Source organism: Phasianus colchicus, chromosome 6, assembly GCF_987193195.1.
Source record: "Phasianus colchicus chromosome 6, bPhaCol1.hap1.1, whole genome shotgun sequence".
Lineage (NCBI taxonomy): Eukaryota > Metazoa > Chordata > Aves > Galliformes > Phasianidae > Phasianus > Phasianus colchicus.
The window spans coordinates 43,867,906-43,887,373 of record NC_143441.1 but is presented as its reverse complement, the minus strand read 5'-3'; the positions used below and the strand labels follow the sequence as shown (position 1 = coordinate 43,887,373).

General features: G+C 34.7%; 2 protein-coding genes across 21 annotated transcripts in view; one reads left to right on the top strand and one right to left on the bottom strand.

Annotated features, from left to right (window-relative positions):
• Positions 1-19,468, bottom strand: part of VIPR2 (vasoactive intestinal peptide receptor 2) — a 53,313-nt gene that overhangs the window by 20,724 nt on the left and 13,121 nt on the right. For both annotated transcript variants that reach the window (XM_090143124.1, XM_031615974.2), the window contains exons 3-6: positions 18,528-18,635; positions 14,815-14,912; positions 4,199-4,296; positions 2-143 (exon numbers count right to left, since the gene is read on the bottom strand). In XM_090143124.1, the coding sequence (XP_089999250.1) occupies positions 2-143; positions 4,199-4,296; positions 14,815-14,912; positions 18,528-18,635 (446 nt within the window). The remainder of the gene's footprint in view (position 1; positions 144-4,198; positions 4,297-14,814; positions 14,913-18,527; positions 18,636-19,468) is intronic.
• The window catches only part of LOC116244367 (uncharacterized), a 40,414-nt gene that overhangs the window by 11,158 nt on the left and 9,788 nt on the right, over positions 1-19,468 (top strand). For 5 of the 19 annotated variants that reach the window (XR_016467881.1, XR_016467889.1, XR_016467883.1 and 2 more), the window contains 2 exons: positions 2,905-3,007; positions 3,674-4,169. Coding sequence is in view for 6 of the 19 variants with exons in the window: in XM_090143125.1 (XP_089999251.1) it covers positions 2,905-3,007; positions 9,985-10,050; positions 16,553-16,774 (391 nt within the window). In the remaining 13 variants the exon portion in view is untranslated. The other 14 variants (XR_016467885.1, XR_016467884.1, XR_016467887.1 and 11 more) reach the window with 12 other exon arrangements.

Sequence of the window (19,468 nt, the reverse complement as noted above, 5' to 3'; positions counted from 1 at the left end):
CCCATGAGGTTTGGTCCTCTGGACAGTGAGCTGTGTTGGAGCTGGAGTAGAGAATATCATCCTTGACTAAAACGGAGATTGCTCTTAGAATGAAGGAGAGGAACAGGTTCAGATGGATGTAGTTCCGAGTACAATGAAGTTTTCTAAGGAGAGATTTAAAAACAGTCATTTTTAATTTCAAGACAGAAAGCCTCTTGAACAGACTTCTACTCAACTCTGCTTGTCTCTTAGTAATAGGAGTCTTAAGTAAGACCTACCCTTTCTTCCTCCATCATATTTCAGTGCTGCCTCATGTTCCTTTAACATCATCTCAACATCATCATCATTATATGCTGTCCAAGATATATAAATAAATGGTCTCTTACATTATATGCTGTCCAAGATATATAAATAAATGATCTCTTACTCCTTTTCAGCAATGCAGACCTGAAAATGTTTCTCCCCCACTTTAATGTAAATTGACAGTAAACACTGATTATCATTCTGTCTGCACTCAGTTTTTATGCAAATAAAACTTTTTATTATTATTTTATTCTGCATAAATTTCAGATACACTCTCATTAATTTTTTTCCTGGTTTTATTTTTTAATTTCTCTATATAATGGCTTTTTATCTTATGTATGTCAATGCCAGAACAAATAAAAATGCATGTAAAGCATTAAATTGCCTTTCTGTCCAGTGAGATATAAAAATTCTCTTCTTTAGTCATGTTTAGCATTCTTTAGCAGCCATGGGAAAGACTCACATATGACAAATTAAATATTCCAACTAACTGAATGAGTGTTCAGGAGAAGTTAGTTCTAAGTTGAAGGCTTTTCAGTTAAGACACATTCTTTCCAAGATAACCCCATGTAACAGAAATTTGTTTTAGCAAATCCCCAGAAACCAAGCTACTGAAAGGGGCTTTTTTTGGTCAAAATCAGAACTGTGACCTGTATCTGAGTAATAGCCAGAAGCCAGGACATTTTAGCAAACTGAGCAATGAAAGAATGAAGATGAAATAGGATGTTACAGCTAGCACTTTGGTATGCAATGCCAGCTTCTAAGTGGTCTTCATGTTTTTATTTTTAAAGAACATTTCTACAGAACACCGAATAACATGTTCTGAAATGATTAGCACGAGCACAGTTAGAGAGAGCATTGGGAAATAAATGACAAATCCATCTCATTAGCCTGCAGTTTGGCAAAGGACATAATACCAGGCTGAACTTAGAGCAGTTGTTAGAAAAAAACACTAATTACTGTGGCTGTATGTGTCCTTCACTGAAAATAGTTCTGAGAAAAGCTGAAATGCTACTATTATTTTGGACAGCAACAGACTTTTCTATGGAACTCAATGCATGCGAAATACATACCAAGATGGGAGTGGAAGAAAATATTTTTCGTGACTAACTTAGATTACTAGCTTTTCATCCCCTTCAGTATATGAAATTATAATATTACATCTACAAAAGGCTGCCAAATCAACCTTTCAGAGGGGTGGTCAAACAATCTTTTTTATTTAGGGCTAGGTGCGATGATTCAGAATAAGAAAGAAATGCTGTTTTTTATCAGCGAAACAAAAGCTGCTACCCTATTCACCATGACTCATGATAGAAAACTATCTTGAATCTCGACAGACAGTTGATACACATGAAAACACATCTTATAAAAATGATTCAGATTCATACTTTTCTTCTTGGTAAGATACACATCTTAGTGTCAGTTAGAGAATCTGACGGTTTTTGGTTTTGCAATACAGGAGTTATCTTGAAGGCAGTATTCTAAGAGCTACATAGTAAGTAAATTGAACCTAAGTGTTACACAAAAACATGCTGTTCTACAATTCATTTTCACTCTGAGTTGGAAAAAAAAACATGTTTTAAAGTATGTGAAAAATATTATTTCTTTCAAATCAGTTTTCAACTTTCTAAAACTTCATAATATGCTAAAATTCAGACATTCAAAATGAAGGAATAGAAACTTACATTGTAAGTAGGGTAAAAATATTTCTTCTGACTAAGTCAAAATTATTACTTTCAATGTTTATAAAATGTTTACAGAAACAAGACTAGGCCTGACAATTTGGCAATGTCCAACAGAAAAGTATAATGCCAGAAAGTTTCCAATTAGGTTTGCTCATAGTAAGTACACAGAGAATTACGTGGGGAGTAACACCATAGTAAGTTGAAAAACGTTGCCATCTTAATATAGAATGATATTACAGACCTTCATATTCTATGCCTTTAGTCTGAGCTTAGAAGATTATCCAGAGATAAAATCCTTTTGTTTTGCAATGCTTCTAAACCTGTCCTTTGCATGTATTAACAATGGAAGAATATCTAACAGTTTTGTAAAATCAAGTAAAGTGGGAATCTTCTTTGGAAGAAACATAACAGAGATGCACAGAACTGCAACTGCATGGAAACTTTCAGGAAAAATCACCTTCTACTCATCTAACGGTCCTGCCTTTTTCGTGCTTATAGCTGATAATTTAAACAACTGGAAAGGCTTGAGGCTGTATCTGTTCTGCCAGATAGAATATACAATGGAGAGTGGAAGTTAAACAGTAGTACCTGAAAAAGAATTTCCACTTCTTTTTCATGTCTATGTTTTCTTTCATAAAGTAATACTGAATATATTCACGATTAAATGCAGTATAATTTGTAGCATACATATACAAATCCAGCAAGGCATAATTTTCATAATGTCTGGCTTTAGCAATATGCAAGTTTAAATCCTAATCCTGCTGGATGAAGTCAGAGTTTTCACAACCCTACTGCTTTAGTGACTCCAGTGATTTTTAACTATCTTCTTAACTACCCAATCTCCTTTAGTCAGTGTGATTTGAAAAGTTGTTTAATGTCCTTTTTAAATACAACAAAGACAGTTTGCTGCTTACATGCAAAGGTGAATGTATTTCAGGGCTGAGCGAACTATCTTCACAAACACTCTATTGAAATTGCCTATAAAGAACCACTGGACCTTTCAGGGCAAAGTATGCTTCTTGGACAGGAGGTGTAAACAGGTAAGTAGCAGAAAGTTAAACTTTACAGAATCTTATTTTCTGTCCTTAAAAACAGACCAAAATGCACAGGATGGCACACATGTCAGAGATATGCAGAGACATATAGCCCTTTACATTCACTTTTCTCACTGACACTTTACAATTGCATCAGCTGCAGTCTAACATAAGAAGTGTAAAATGCTGCATTCCGATGTCTATGATACAATGTCTGAAATGTGTTACTAGGCACTAGCAGTTTTGAAAATGCATGATCTGCCTACAGCGTTTGGTAGCAGATACATGATACCCATAAGCGACTCCATTTTTTTCAGAGATATTCCAAAATATTATCATGGGTCATGTACCCACTCTGAACTCTCTCAAAATATTTAAATATTGACAAAATCTTATTGTAGTGTATAAAATTTATAGCATAGCATAGTAATAAGCTAATCAGAGGACTGAAACTATGCAGCCCTCTACATCTAGTATTACATGTAATTTTTTTCTACTAATTTGAGAGATGTATTTTCTTCTTAGAGTGGAAATGGAAAGTTATGTAAGGTTAATACTGGAGAATATGAAAGCCATTCTATTAGACAGAAGTGAAGCATAAAATCATGAAGGTTGAGAAAATGAGGAAAGCCAGAATATCAATAATAAGATTTTGCTCTTTCTTTTGAACAGATGGGAATAGCTTTCTGTCTCAGAAAATGCCCAGAAATGAGCCAAAAACAGCAGTCAGTACTGCTTTTCCCAACACTGCCTAAGTAAAACACTGCACACCCAGTACTATCCTTCAGCACAGTCACCCACACCTTTACAAACCCTCTTGGATTACCTCTGACGCCTGGAGACCACTCAGAAGTTTCTGAAAAGCACCAATTGTCTGGTGTTGAGACCAGCATCCTACTAATTTTCAAGAACAATTCAATGTATCGATTTTTAAAATGAAACAAAAATTACTTTATAGATTCATTCCTAAATGATTATTCTTTACATAGGCTGCAATGTCTATACATTTGTAAAGTGCTTTGAATTCTTTTTAATGACTGGTGCTGGCAAAAATCCTGTTAGCATTATGTTACTGTCAGCTGTTTGAGAAAAATGTCAAAATGATACTTTTTTTTTTTTAAATCTGGGCACTCATTAATAAGACAGTGATTAAAACTGTTTCATTATTGTGCATATTTACTAGTGAAAAACACATACCTGAAAAGGCAAAGAATTATACTTCCTGTTGTGAGAGCAATCAGAGATACGCTGTGACCAAGGGTATAAATTGCCTTCACTCTTACATAGAAGTTGACCTGCAGAAAAACATATATATGCTGAAACCACTTACTGATATTTGAATTGACTGAAGTGATATAATTTTCCATTAAATAGTTCTCAAGACTAAATAAATAGCATTATTTTCATGCTTTGCTCTATAGAACATGATGAGAATGTGTTATACCTTTATTCCAACATATTTTTGCAATGCAGCCTATCAAACCAACAGACATCAGTAGAAAATTCAGCCTAAGAAATTCAATCAGACAAGTTGCAATTTTAGCTGATTATCCCATGTCTATGAGGTAAAAAAAAAAAGTATCTGGTTAAAAAATGTTCATAGACATCTGAAATATAAGAATGAGATGCAGTTTGAAAGAATGGATTATCACTGAAAGAGGCAATCTCTCAGTCCTTCTGCTCCACTGTACTTAGTCATGCATTTATACATGAACTTAATTTTAAGGGCATTTAAGTCCCATTAATTTTAAGGACATGTTTAAATTCCATTCATTTCCTAATCTGTGTGTTCAAATACTTGTCACCCAAACAACCCTTTCCCATTCCTTATTTTGTAAAGTTAGTTGCTGAAACTTGGAAAGGAATTATATCAGCAGAGGAAAAGCAGACTGAAGTGTGCAGTCTGATCATTAACTACAGTTATATGTAAATTTGCCAGAACATATTACATTAAAACCCATTCTGAACGACGATGATAATGCTCTCAGAATTAAACTGCTTGTTCATTTGTGCCTACAGCAAAGTGATTGCATTGATGCTATTTTCCACAAAGCTAGATAAAATACTAACATTATAGAATTTTTTGCTATGTGAAATAAAAGTTTTTAACAGCAATATAGAATATGTTAAATAAAACTGACAGAATTTCTATACATACTGCACATATTTATAGCACTCAGATCTTACAGCTGCATCTGAAAAGCAGTAATAAAGCAAGACCTTTGAGTAAACTGTTAGAAAAGGGAAAAGTAACTCACTCAAAATGCTGCAAATACACTGGGCACTCTTTTATTCAACCTGCCATGCCCTGCAAAATCATGGAAGAAGGATGCTCCAATAAATGACTTAACAATTTGGCAGCCTCATGATCTATCATCAGCATTCTAGGAGGTAAAGAATTTTATTCCCTGAACTTGTGCCCATCAAGTGTTGCAAAAACACACTCAAAGCCTGGAAACAATGCACAGCAGTTCCATAATATGTTGTTCTATCTGTTATCATCTTGTTGGCATTTGCAGGCCCTATTAAAAGAACATACAAACAGAAATCTGGAGGGTCTCTAAATCAAAGCTTCTTAACATCCACCATGTAAATATTGTAAATTTGAAGGAGATAAATGTCACTTGCAAAAGAAGTTGCAGTGACAGCAAATCTGCGTTGTCTAAATACTGAGTGGAAGTTTTCACATTCAGTTTCTCAGAAAAAAAAAAAAAAGATCAGCAGAGATGTCCTGTAACATCTGATGCTCAGCTAAACAGAAGTCAGCACACTGCATAAGAGCAGCAATGAGCTGTCTTCTAGTATGAGAAAGCCATACACATAAAACCTGGTAAGATTATGGGGACAACACAGGGAATACTTTACAATGCTCTCGTCTTCTTGTCTTGGGAACCACAAAATAACAAATCCTGCAATGTTAAAGCTAGCATCATCCCTTTGTAACTTGCATTTGCTAGTACTTTTCAAAAGGTAATCACATAAACCAGGACTTCTGATGCAAAGGTGTCCTTCACAGCCCCTGGTAGAAATGACTTCTTCCTTCTCACTTGGGTTTCTCACTGTTCTAGAAAACCTTAAAAAGCTGTATGGTCCCTTTCTGCTGCACAGCGGCAGAAATGTTTTATGAGTTGGTATACAATTCCCAAAGACAGTCTTCTTCTGCCAAGCAGCAGAAATAACTCCAGGATGTGTGTAAGTTTGGCACATGTAAGCTCATGAATCTGCTGTTAAACAGATGACTACACAGAGCAAACTGTACACATCTCTAAGTACCACGGTCACTACACTCCAGGCAGTTCCCTCTGCCTAGGTGAATCACCTCCCTTCTGCATTCAAAAATTCTCATGTTGGCATTTTTATTAGGCTTTGAAATACTTTTTCTGAGAATTCTGTAAACAACTCCGCACACATATGATACATTGGAAGTATTAGGAAGCTGAGAGTAATAGAAATATTGCTACACTGAAGTAAGAATCCATAAAAATATTTGAATTACTGAAATATGTTTGCTTATACTAGAGAAACTAGCAATTTTGTTTATGTAGTTCTGTTGCTAGTGACTACTTATCCCAGATTTACATGACAGATCAGAATCCAGTAGCTACAAGAAGTAATTTCAACTTGCACGTTTCCTTTCAACAATACACTAGCCATTCTTCAATGTTTGACACTTTTGAGAACTCGTTAATCTGGTATTTGGCTTTTACCTGACACTGAATTTAGTTTCACAAAAAAGAGTCATAATTTCCTTTACTATTACATCACCCAAAGGTTTTCCACTTCTTCTGCAGGGAGTAGATTTCAAATTCTATGAGTACGTGTCTTTATTCTTCTGACTGACTAATCCAAGCTGTGTAACACACACAAATGCAAGCATTACTACATGACTTACTATCACATACATCAAAGTAAATTCAGGTAAGCTATATTAGTACCTTCATGTTTATTGTCTTAAATCATAGTCAGTCAAAAGTGTGCTTTTTACTGATCAATGCAGAATACCTCAGTTAATTAATATAATCTCCTTTCTAATATACAAAGGAAAACCAAGCAGAGAATAACATTCTAGCTACAAAATAAGCAGTAAGAAACCTGCTATTAAATCACTTTTTTGCTGGCCAGGAAATATAAAGTGCAGCTACAAACTCATTACACTTCACTGAGCATGCCAAATTTAGCACCAGCTGGTTTCAGATCAGTACATGAGATAAGAACAACTTTGTTGGCAATCATGGATGATAATTTACCAAGTGAGACAGGATGAAGATGTTGTTTCATCCGCCACAATCCCACGTTTAGTATTTAACTTCACCCAACTTTTCTGACTCTCATGGCAACATATTAGCTCTCCTTCCACATCCAGAGATACCGATTGCAGAAAAAAGAACTGCAGTCAAGAGACATTCAGTTTTTAAAATATGTGATAAGTAAGTTTATGTAAATGACTTGAAGAATTCAATGTGGTTAACTGTGCTGGTATGGACAAATTCTAAGTCCAAGAAATTTGTTCTAGCTCTGGCTCTGACATTCTGAACTCAGTCAGATCCAATCATGTAAGAAAACTTACTCCATAATGTGAAAGTTTTCACATTTCTCTTCTATTCTGAATGAATAAGAAGAAATCTCTTATTTTTTTTATCACTTCTGATGCAATTACTTGCAATTCAACAAGTCCATTGCTTATAAAACATGCTACTTGTATCATCTTCTAATTCTCATCTATGTATTGTATTTTTATGGTGTTCCTATTCCTTTAAAAGGTCCAACTACACCATATCTATCTACAGAGAGACTGTATCTTCTCCTTAATTTATGTCTTGACTTGGAAGTATTTGTTTAGGAAATATGTAAATTGTTTGGTGCAAAGTATATAACATGTATAACTATGTTTAGTCTGCATTGCCTTTGCTCATTTTTTCCCTATCTTTGCCCGTCTTCATTCCAGAATGACTTGCTTTGGTCCTACATTTTTCCCCTCATTCCTACCCTAGACACACAGAACACACTGCATTTGCACAAATAAAGAACACAGACTGAACTGATTTACAGACTCTAATGACCCATGGTCACTGTACTTGTTAGATGGCATGCACCAATAAGATCATAAGAATGATTCTGGACCAGAATTCATTATTGGGAAACTGCAGCCAGAGAATGTTCCCACAGGAAAACCTCAATTCTGCTTACATGTTCTGCATTTCTCCATATCAAGAACAACTTGAACTCAATATATATTCTCCTTTCTCTTTTCTTGGAATCACAAGGGATTCCATTACACAGAGTAACAACTTTGAAATTTATCTGCTTGATGAAACTCATCTGCTATTTTTTTTTAATGGAACAAATTTTTGCAGAGCTGTATAAAATTGATCTTTGGATAACTAATTTTACTTTCCTGTAAGCATTCTTAATGTCCAGGAATGCATAGTTCCTGTTTTCTTCCTCAGAGTAAGTTAGAAACAAGTGCAGGACAGTACGATAAAGCAAGAGATGCACTAAGCCTTTGAATTTTGCAGTGGTGAATTCATCTGAGCAAATTTTCTTTATAACCGTGGAACAAAAGCAGCAGCGTTATTTATCTTGTCCTACAAGAAAAATCTAAAATAATTTAGAAGGATAATAAAGTAAAAAGACCTAGTTTATCTTCATTAAATACAAAGGAAACCAAGAAAGTCCAGAGCAGATGAAGATCGTGGGAGTCTAAAGTTGGGCAATATTCCTCTGTCTCAGGCTTTTCTCCACTGACTTGGTTAGCTTTCCATCAGGTAATAAAAGCATTACACATTCTTAGGTTTTATTTCTGTTAAGATTTTTTTTATTTTCAAACTAGTTTTAAAGGCCAGCATTTGAAGCTTAGCATTTTTTCTCGCTTTTGTTTGGAATTTTTTCAACTGAGGTCCAACTCCCACAGGATTTCAGATACCACAGTTCTGTTTCCTCAGTAATAATATCATGAAAAAAACAACCCTAATGTATTTGTAAAAAAAAAAAATTTCAAATAGCTACCAGAGATAAGGAGAAATGAGTAAGGCTTCCTTTAGCTTAATAATGTATAATATAATAATTAATATAATAATGGTATATAATCCTTCTAAAAGGTATGAAGCTCAACTGAACTAGTCATTCTCTCTCTCTCTCTCTCTCGGGAATCAATGGAAGAGAAGAGAATCTTCTATGCTATGATTCATGTGCTTCATTGTGCTTGTGATGATTCAAAGAAATTAGGATGACTTGCAGCCAGGCTCCAAAGACTACATCTCTTTTGATACTACAGAAGACAAGGGCTGTCTGCCTTAAATGCAGGGGAGTGCATTGCACAGTCTAGTCAGATAAAGTCTGTCTGAATTTTGATTGTTAGTCACATGAAAGTGCGTAGTTTTTACTTACTATTAGAAGATCTCAGTTTGTCAGTGTGTTTCATATTGTATATAAAGTGATGTATAGATTATGTATACTTTCTAAGTCAGTTAAATTCAGGTAATTCAAATAAACTTGTTTTAAATAAAACTGAAGACAAGTTAGCTCAGTTCAAAAACATACAGTTTAACTGGTGAAAGCTTTTGCATAGCCAGAGTTTGAGATTGTTTTCTTAATTCATTTTTTCCTATTGCTATTTACAGTCATTCCAAGTAAGACACTGGTAAAAGGACTCATCATTCTCATTAGATCTAAAATGAGCACAGAGCATGTTGTGAGCACAGCTCCAATTCTAGATGGTGTAATCTGCAGATGTTGTTTTTGTTTAAAATACCCTTTATTTTTCTCTTAAAAGATATCTTGCAGAAGACAGTACTGCAGAATGAATTTATAGCATTGTTAAAGAAGACCGAGATACATAGTTCCAGTTGTTGTTTTTTTTTCTTAATAGCACGTTGCATGTATTCAAGGAAAAGCTTTGATAAAAAAAAAACTTTAAGAGTTAAAAGCCGTTCTGTAACAACTTATAATCAATTCTATAACTTCTTATAACCAATGTTTTACAGCTACATTGCCTCTTAGAACCTCAGCCTACTTTGACGTTCAGACTTGTGCCCTCTACTTTCCAAGACGTGAGTGTAAAATTTAAATGAGTAGATAGTGAGAGAACAGTATCATAGAAAGGTATTTTTTATTTGGTGTACAGTTATATTTTACTTTTATTCCTTCCCTTAATAATAAAATTCTGTATTTTTTTTTTTTTTAAACCAATAAAATACTCTACATGGAGTTCTTGACTGAGCTGTCCACAATACTGCCTCCGTAATTTCCTCGAAATTTGGTATCTGATTCATAAGCTCTGGTTAAGAGGATAAATTTTTCCTTTCAGGTCTACTTTCAGCTGGCTACACCATCAAATAAACTTGTTCCTCAAATTACTGCAAGGCTAAATAAACACTATTAGATTTTGAATCCATAGCATCAAAAATTACGATTGTTTGAATGTGTGTGTTATGATCTGCAAAACTAAGTAAAATATTTAGATTATTAAAACTATGACACTCCTAATGATTCAGCCAAAAAACTGGCAAATGAAGTTTTGAAATTATGTATTTAATAACTACACAAAAAAAAGCAGACAGACAATGGACAAAATTCTGCATTGTGTTGTGGCAGTCAAAATCCAGAAAAAGAAATCAGATTATCATTGACCTAGATATAGTTACTATATTTTACACAGCACCACTTAGAGTCTTCATATTGGTCCTGCTGCAAAACTAACAGCAAAATAATCCAAAAATCAACAGCACGTGAAAACCAACCTCTTTCACGTAATTTGAGCACATTCTATTCCTTACTATTCTGTGTGAACTATCATCAGTCAGGTCTTAATTAACTAATTTAGCTTTTACCTCCAGATTAAATTAGGAAGAATAAGACCAACAAAAGTGTAAACAAGGTATGGAAACTCCAAAACAGAATTTAAAACTAAACCGCACTCAGATTTTTGAAAGATTTTCATAAAGGGAAAACATCAAACCCCCTTCAGATTTTGTAACTGTTTTCAAAGTATAAGTTGATTCAAGCTATGCATGTGAAGTTAAAATGATATTTGGAAACTGAAATGACATGAAAATTTCTGCAAAACAAAAGTAGTATTTTTGCCACAGGAGTAAAAATATGTGGCCTTGCAAAATACTCATGTGGTTGTCTGAGAAATACTTCTCAGACTTCAAAAGTGAAATTCAACAATTCATTTTTAATGTTTTAAGGCCAGTATTCAAATTGCAACCAATAGCCAAGTCCACTGGTGGTTGGGTACTACAAAAATCAGTAGGTTATGACTTGCACACTTCTTTGTAGACTATAAAGACCTAATGCTTTTTATGGCTAGCTAATTCCAATGGGTTATGAAATGGATATGAAAACACTACACATATGAAAAAGAAATCTGATTACCCCAAGTTTGTGTAATTAGTGTTATGCTCAGGAGACTTACAGTTTTGTTTTCTTAGAACAGACACCTTTTACTGCTAACATTTTCTCTACAGATAGTTTCACGCTTCTTTTACTAAGTTTAGGAGACTGAAGTCTTTTGTTTGTTTACAGAGCAGAAACGCCACAGAAGCTCCCTAGGAAAGGTGACAGTTACTCAGGGGATCTTTCAACCTCAGCCTTGGTTTGGAAGGGGTAGGAGGGTGATTCTGTGCTCAAGAACAAAACTGAATTGATTCTTTGTTCAAAAGAGTACCACTACTGACAAGATATTATCCTCCATGTAAAAGAAAAATAAACACCTCTTTATTTATTTAACCAAAAGATATAACTGATTACTTCTAAAATATGATCATTATCATCACGACTGACTACTCTGTTTATTCTAGGGCCTAGTGTATTTCTGGAATGCTATATGTAGATTTCATATTCACAGATGCAATTATTTACAATTATATTAAAATATAAGCTCTTAAATTTTTAGAATGCATGGTTCAGAATACATTCCATAATATCTAAATACTGATATGAAAGAACATATCAGAAAACTTTAAACTGCACAATGAATATATAGTTGTTTGGGCCTAGCAACTTGGTTGAGAGCGTTAGAAATACTGAAACCAGCAAATGTAGGTGGAAATATACTACAAACCCTAGTTCCTTCCTTTTACAGCATTAACTTCAACAAAGTGGCAGCTGTTTCTAAAGTCTTGTAAAAACTTAAATACGAACTGGCATAAAGAGATTGATTATTTGATGTGGACAATGCACTTATTTCTTAAGAGGCATTTCTTCATATTTTTGGATGGCACAGCGCACAACTGAATTTACAAAAATATACATCTCATAAAACATATATTCCTTGGTATTTAATAATCTATAAATAACAGATTAATGTAAACCCTTTTCCAATAGGGTTTCAGTTCACTTTAATTTGTGGACAATCTATATGAAATAAAAGAAATTCCCACTGTGCTCCCTAAGGAGAGTACATTAGCTTATACTCATGCCCCATCCTTCTCACTTGAGCATGACAGAAGAAGAATTTTGTATTCACTTTCAGAAATATTGGTCTCTAATCACATATTGTGAAAAACTAATGAAAAATGCAGAATGTAATGTAAACAAAAATAGCATGACTCATGGGCACACAGAAAAGCACTGGCAGACAGCAACTATGCATTACATTTTCTTGAAAGGGACACATTCAATTTAGACTCAGAACAAACGATCCATTAGTCCAAGGCAATGGTCCACTTCACAGATAGTAGTAATGCACCTATTTTCTAAAGGCAACTATAGATATTCAGGACAGTGATTGTCTGAGTCAGTCCTGACTTTGCTGCCTTACTTCCAACTGTTTTGGGAAGTGTAGCCAGGGTAGCACACTCAGGGTGTTATTTATGGCAGAAGCCTAAGAATGGATGCTTCAGGAAAGTTGCTAAACCAGAGATAATTCTTTCCCTGATGATGTTCCATCTAGGCACGTGTTGCAATAGTTTCATCATGTGTAATAGCACTGAGAATTTTCCTCTCCATGAATCTGTCTTTGTATTACTCAAGTGTTTGAATCATATAGCTTGTGATACAATAAATGTCAGGTCAATTCAAGCTAAGGTTAGAAGATTAGATAAAACTGTATTAGCTGACTTGTAGTTGTCACTCTCTCTTTTTTTTTTTTTAAATAAAGTGGCCACATTTCAGTCCTTTACATTCATGAGGCAGCTTGACTTGTGTTAGCAATGCTGATAAAGAGCGTGATACCCTCTGAGGACATCCTGGACTCGTGCGTCCAACTAAAAGGTCAGAATTGTTGACATGAAAGAAAAGGTTGCAGTGAAGTTTGTGTTGGGTTAACAGACCTTGACATGTTTTTCCTGTACGGTCAAATCAAGTCACCCACTTTGCCACTGTGATGCCACAAGCTCAACGGAAATATACAAGAAAAAAGAAGATACTTATTTGAATGAACAAGATGAATATAAAAGTTGCCCTTGAAGGTCAGCAGCAACCAATTTTCTTATAGGAAAGGGATTGGAAGTGTTTAATAAAGGTTTAAATACACAATTTGATGTGATGTGATGAAAACATAATTGTTTGTTCAGATTCGTACTCTTCAAGGTGGTTACCTATAAGTGCAGACCCATTATAGACTCTATAAGTAGGTCTACAATGGAATATAATTCAGGAGGGAAGATACAGGCATCAAGCTGTAACAAAGACAGTTTCTACCTCCTCTGCAAACATTTTCTTCAGGGAAAGAATATGGAAAAATATTTAAGACTTACCATAGGAAAAGTATTTTGTGACTTCTTCTAAAATATTATTTCTGTATTTACTCTAACTCTGAGAGTAACCTCATACATTACCTGAAAAATATACTGTCACATGTAATTTTTATGTTTTAAAGGGCTGGTTTAGCAGTAACATGGGATCGTTCCCAAGCAGTCAGATTGTACCAGTGTTTTGAAATGTGTCTGCAGAAAGGATAGGAAGGTAATATATTCTAAAAATTCTTTATTGCTCATGTTTAACTACTGGCAGGGCTTTAGAATACAGAAAGAAATGGCAAGAACCACATGTCTTAGCAAGAAAGCTAGCACATCTCTGCAATAGGCTGGAATAGGTCTGCTAGAGCTGTTCCACATATATAATACAATTCAGGAAAACCCAAACAGTTAACAATGTTTATCCTCAAGATTACTTCATGTGCTCACAATAACAAAACTACTGACACTGTGATCTCCAAACCATTTTTTGTAAACAAAATCTTGCACTGCTAGAGTGAGCAGAGAAGCTGGTAGAAAATAGGCAAAACATCATGGAAAGAGTATTTCTCTAAATAACAAAGAACAAGAAATAGTTTCTACAAACTGAACAAATTCATTTTTCCATTTGTGCTATGTTTATGATGTCTTGATAGCTTTTTGAATCATTTCTAATGGCTAATCCAATTTTAAGTCTAATATAAATCTGCAATAATTCCAATGACCTGTGTTAATTCAATTTTACTCGTGATAACTTAGACACATATCAGCAATCAAATGGTGCATATATTATTACCAGATTTATTACATTATTAGGATTTGTTATAATAGAAACATTTGGAAATAACACCGTGCAAAACAATTGCACAAGCTCAGTTTTAGAAATGTGGATGCATTACTGCACTTAAGAACTGATCATAGCCTTATGTTTGAAACAATTACAAAATTCTACATTTCTGTTTATGTCTTATATGACATTTGCAATCTAAGCACATGGCAAGCAATGCTACCAAAAATGTCTACAGTTTGTAACTAATTCTGATTGAATAAAATAGGATTATTTGGAAGCACATTATGTCTCATAGCTATTTTGAACATCAGCATTTAAATGAGTTGAAAAAATGTTCTTCCTACCTTATAATCATCTTCATAGTCATTATATCCACAAGTACTTAAGATGTCAGGAAAAATATCTGACCATCCATTACTGGTACAATTTTTGCTAATATTTCCTGTAAAGCAAAATTTGAGAGTTTAAATCAGAAGGATTCAAAAGGCTACTCAACAATGAATGTAGCCAATCTAATTTTGTTATCCTCTGGAAACATGCTGTTAATATACTCTATTTCCTAACTCTCCTGTTAAATCAACTCATCTGTTTCCCCTCATATGCTCTTCATTAACTTTACTTTGGCTTTTACTACGACGCTGAGTAGCCTTTGCCTAAAGAAATACTCCACGTTGTGATGGTAGGCTTCTGCTCTGGTACAACAGCTATTCCTGTTACATCTGCAAAAGCATGAATATTTTGTTGTACTGTCTAAAATGTTCTAGAAGGAGGCTTTCAGTTCACTTTATGAAGAGGATAACTTGTAGATAAGCTAATCTGACAGAAAAGTAATTTAAGTGAGAGTTATTCTGACCTGTTATTTAACTTTTTCCAAGAAGGCAATACCAAATGATCTCCTGAAGAGTTATTAAAGCTCTTAGATATTATGATGGTGAATTACTGCTACAGCAAACATCAGTAGAGTTTGTAATGCATTTTAAAGATTGAACTCTGTGAAAGGTTGAAGAATGATGACATAAATACACATGCTGAATCTTACCCTTTGAACCAGTCACTGATGTTCTTATGGAAGGTACAGAAAATGGGCGTGTATGGCTGGAAAGGAATTCTGAACAGTTTCAGAAAAGATTTTTTTATTGGAATTAAGAAAAGAAGTTGATTTCTTTCCCATGTGATGTTACTCAAATGAAATTGGGGCAATCTATAATACTACGCCTTGATGTAATGAATATGTACTAATATTCATCCAATATGGAACAGCTTCAGAAAGAGAAATCTGAATAGTCTGATGTTAGTTAGTTAGTTTTGCAATAAAATGATTCTATGTACTCAAGATGCTAAATTTTTTTCTTCTGTAAGTATAGTAAGGCTATCTAATTTAAAGACAGTTAGACAATGTTCTATGGAAAGCATTGGGTATTTCTACACCATCTTTCAATGCAATTAATATTTCAGATTATTCAGATTTGAAACATGTAACTTAATTTGACACATATTTTAATATGAAGCATCACTGAATAACTGTGTAAGTATGTGAATAAATGTGTAAGTATGACATTCATACTTAAATTGCCGTGTAATGCAGAAGCATTACAGGATAATACAAATGTTTTTACAATAAAAAGTCATTTAATATGAAGTAGAGAATTAATTATGTGGAATGCTTACACTATAATCTTGATCAATGCAGAAGAAATTAACAGCCAGTTCTCCTAAAGCTGTAAAGATGAGATCACAGAGTCACAGAACTGTAGGGGCTGAACTTATCTGGACTGGCTGGATATCATCCAGTCCAACTCCTCTGACAAAGCAAGTTCCCTATAGGAGGTCACACAGGCTGGTTCTGAATATCACCAGAAAAGGAGACTCCACAGCCTCTCTGAGCTACCTGTTCCAGTGCTCTGTAACCCTCAAAGTAAATATTTTTTCCTCATGTTTATACAGAACTTCCTATGTTCCAGCTTGTGTTGGTTACCCCTTATCCTTTTGCTGCACACCACTTAAAAGAGTCGGCCTCATCCACTCGACTTCTATCCATCAGACACTGATAAGCACTGATAAGATTTCCTCCATCTTTTCCAGGCTGAACAACCCCAGGTATCTCAGCCTTTCCTCATAAGGGAGATGCTCCAGGCCTCAATCATCTTTGTGGTGCTCCACTGGATTCTCTCTAGAAGTTTCCTGTCTTCTAGAGGAACACAGAACTGCACACAGCTCCAGATGTGGTCTCACCATAGCAGAGGGGAAGGATCACATCTCTCACTCTGCTGGCTATGCTCTTTTTCACGTAGCTCAGCATACTAATAGCCTTCTTGGCCACAGGGGTACACTGCTTGCTCATGGCCAACCTGTTGTCCACCAGAACACCCAGGTCCTTCTTTGCAGAGACCCCTTCCAGCAGGTCTCTAGCCTGTTGCTAGGGACTGATGCACATGAAACACAACTATTCTTTTAAAGTCAAAATTCAAGTTAAGAAACCTGTTATAGAACAGATATTTTAAAAGCCTACTTGGGATTTGGAAAACTTTCATGAAAAAGAAGGTAATCTAAATATTCTTGTAGAAAAATTTGAATTTCTTTTAAACCCTGAAAAAAATAAAAAATACATCTCACTAAGATGGCTAAATAAAGTTAGATTTCTCATTTGAAGATATTTTGATATTTCCTGCCAAAAGAATCAAACAAATTTGAAATGTGCTGTATATGAATTAAATAAATGATATATTGTTGAACAAAAATTATAATCATGCTGAGATGCTTATATCTTACTTGAACCAGTCATTGACGATGTTCATTATAGTTATCTGTTTTTCACTGTAAAAAGACTTCATTGGCAACTTTAAGAACAAAGATATTTTAGTCATATCTCAAATTATTCTTTATGTAAAAAGTTCTATTTTTATAAAGGTCTCCATAGAGACCTAAATCGCTATATCGGGTTTTGCATCTTTCACCACTTTTCCATGACAAAGATTTCCCACCTGAGCAACAAGGGTAAGAATTTTCCTGTTGCATTTTAAAATACATATGTGAAAAGCTATGTGTGCATCATCTATTTTTAAAACCCCACTGAAAAGGTAAAGAGCAAAATTAAACTGCAGTAATATATATCAACAAGATGGTGTAAAAGATGGTAGACTTAGAATAGGGCTGTTTAGTACAGGGAAGAGGCTGAGGGGAGACCTTATTGCTCTATTCCAATATCTGAAAGGTGCTTACAATGAAAGCGGGGTTGGTCTCTTCTCACTGGTGACAGGTGACAGGACGAGGGGAAATGGCCTCAAGTTACACCAGGGTAAGTTTCAGTTGGATATCAGGAAACACTTCTTTACAGAAAGGGTTGTTAAGCACTGGAATAGGCTCCCCAGGGAGGTGGTTGAGTCACCATCCCTGGATGTGTTTAAAAACCATTTGGATGTGGTGCTCAGGGCCATGATTTAGTGGTGGGTTGTTAGTTAGGGTAGTATGGTTAGATTGTGGTTGGACTTGATGATCTTGAATGTCTTTTCCAATCTGAGCAATTCTATGATTCTATGAATAGGTCTTAGGAATCTTAGTCACTGAGGAGTTCATTTCAACTTCCATTAAAAAGCAGCATAAAAGTTTTCATAATAATTCCCTTAAATTTTAATAGCGATAATTTTTTGCTATTATGGGTTAATGTTGGCTCGTAACTCTCATGAAGGCAGAGCGCCTCTCCTTAGAAGGAACAACCTGTATGTAATCTGATGGCAGCTGTTAGAAATGTCAGTCTGGTTCAGCTGCATTAATTATTAATGCAGACAGGCGCAGAAGAGTAAGCAACATCTACAGCTTTGATGAGCTGCACTGTATCAGAATTTACACTCATTCAGTACCTAAATCAAAGTATACCAGATGGACCACAAAGACAATTATTTGGTCCTTCCATGATGTATCATGAACAGCTCTGTTGAAAATCTGTTATTTCAGCTCTTAAAAAAACTAAAACCTTAAGCTCCAAGTCAATATTTTTAACACATTATTATATCAAACACTAAAAAGAAATGAGAAAAAAATACACTTTAAAGTGAAATACCTGGTTTTCCAGAAAAAAGGCTAAATATTTTTGGGCAAGGGACAGTGACAGTCTCTCCAATCTTTGCAGGACGCCAACAGGTGATATTATCCCAAACTCCAACACATCCTGAAAAAAAAACAACAGTAAGAGACATGAAAGCTCTGCCTGGTTCTAGCCATTCACTGTCTTTACCTCATTAATAAGTATCTAAGACTCGGTGGAAGCTTTGGATTAGTACTTCAAGACAGATTAAACTTGAAAGAAAGCCACAGTGATTATATTTTCTTTGAAAATATTTGGGGAATCACAAGAGTCTAATGATTAATCAGCTTCTTTTAAGTCAGTCAATAAACTTGTTTTCAAAATGTCTCATCAAAACTATGCGATGCTAAGGAATGATAAAGAATGTAATAAGTAACATTTGAGTATTAATATAATCTAGGAGCAACTCCAAAATTTTGAGAATCTCTTAATCACAGTTAAATGAAACTTCTAATGTGTAGTAATTAGCAAACTGAACATCACAAAGAAATATTTAAGTAATTCATTGTACTCAGCAATGCTAATAGAAGTACATCGTGACTGGAGAATTCTTGGAATAATAGGTATGGGCTTATAAAATCTTCTCTCCTAAATTAAGTAATGGAGATTCAAACAAAGAATGCTTCTGTATGTTGATTTCAGGAAGGAGGTCATAAAACTTCATAGGAACATTTTATGGTAATACTACTAACAACTTGTTACTGATAGGCAGTGTTCATTAAGGCTTTGCCCATGCTGATGTCTGCATAAATGTTCTCCAGAGGAATCACTTGTTCATGGGGACTGAGTCTTTCTTTATTCCTTTTAGAAGAACACAGCTCCAAATGAATCCAGAAAGATGATGTCAAAAGTAAGAGATTACTAAGAGGAATACTTCACAATATTTACTGTGTGAGTAGGTTACACGTAATGCCTTA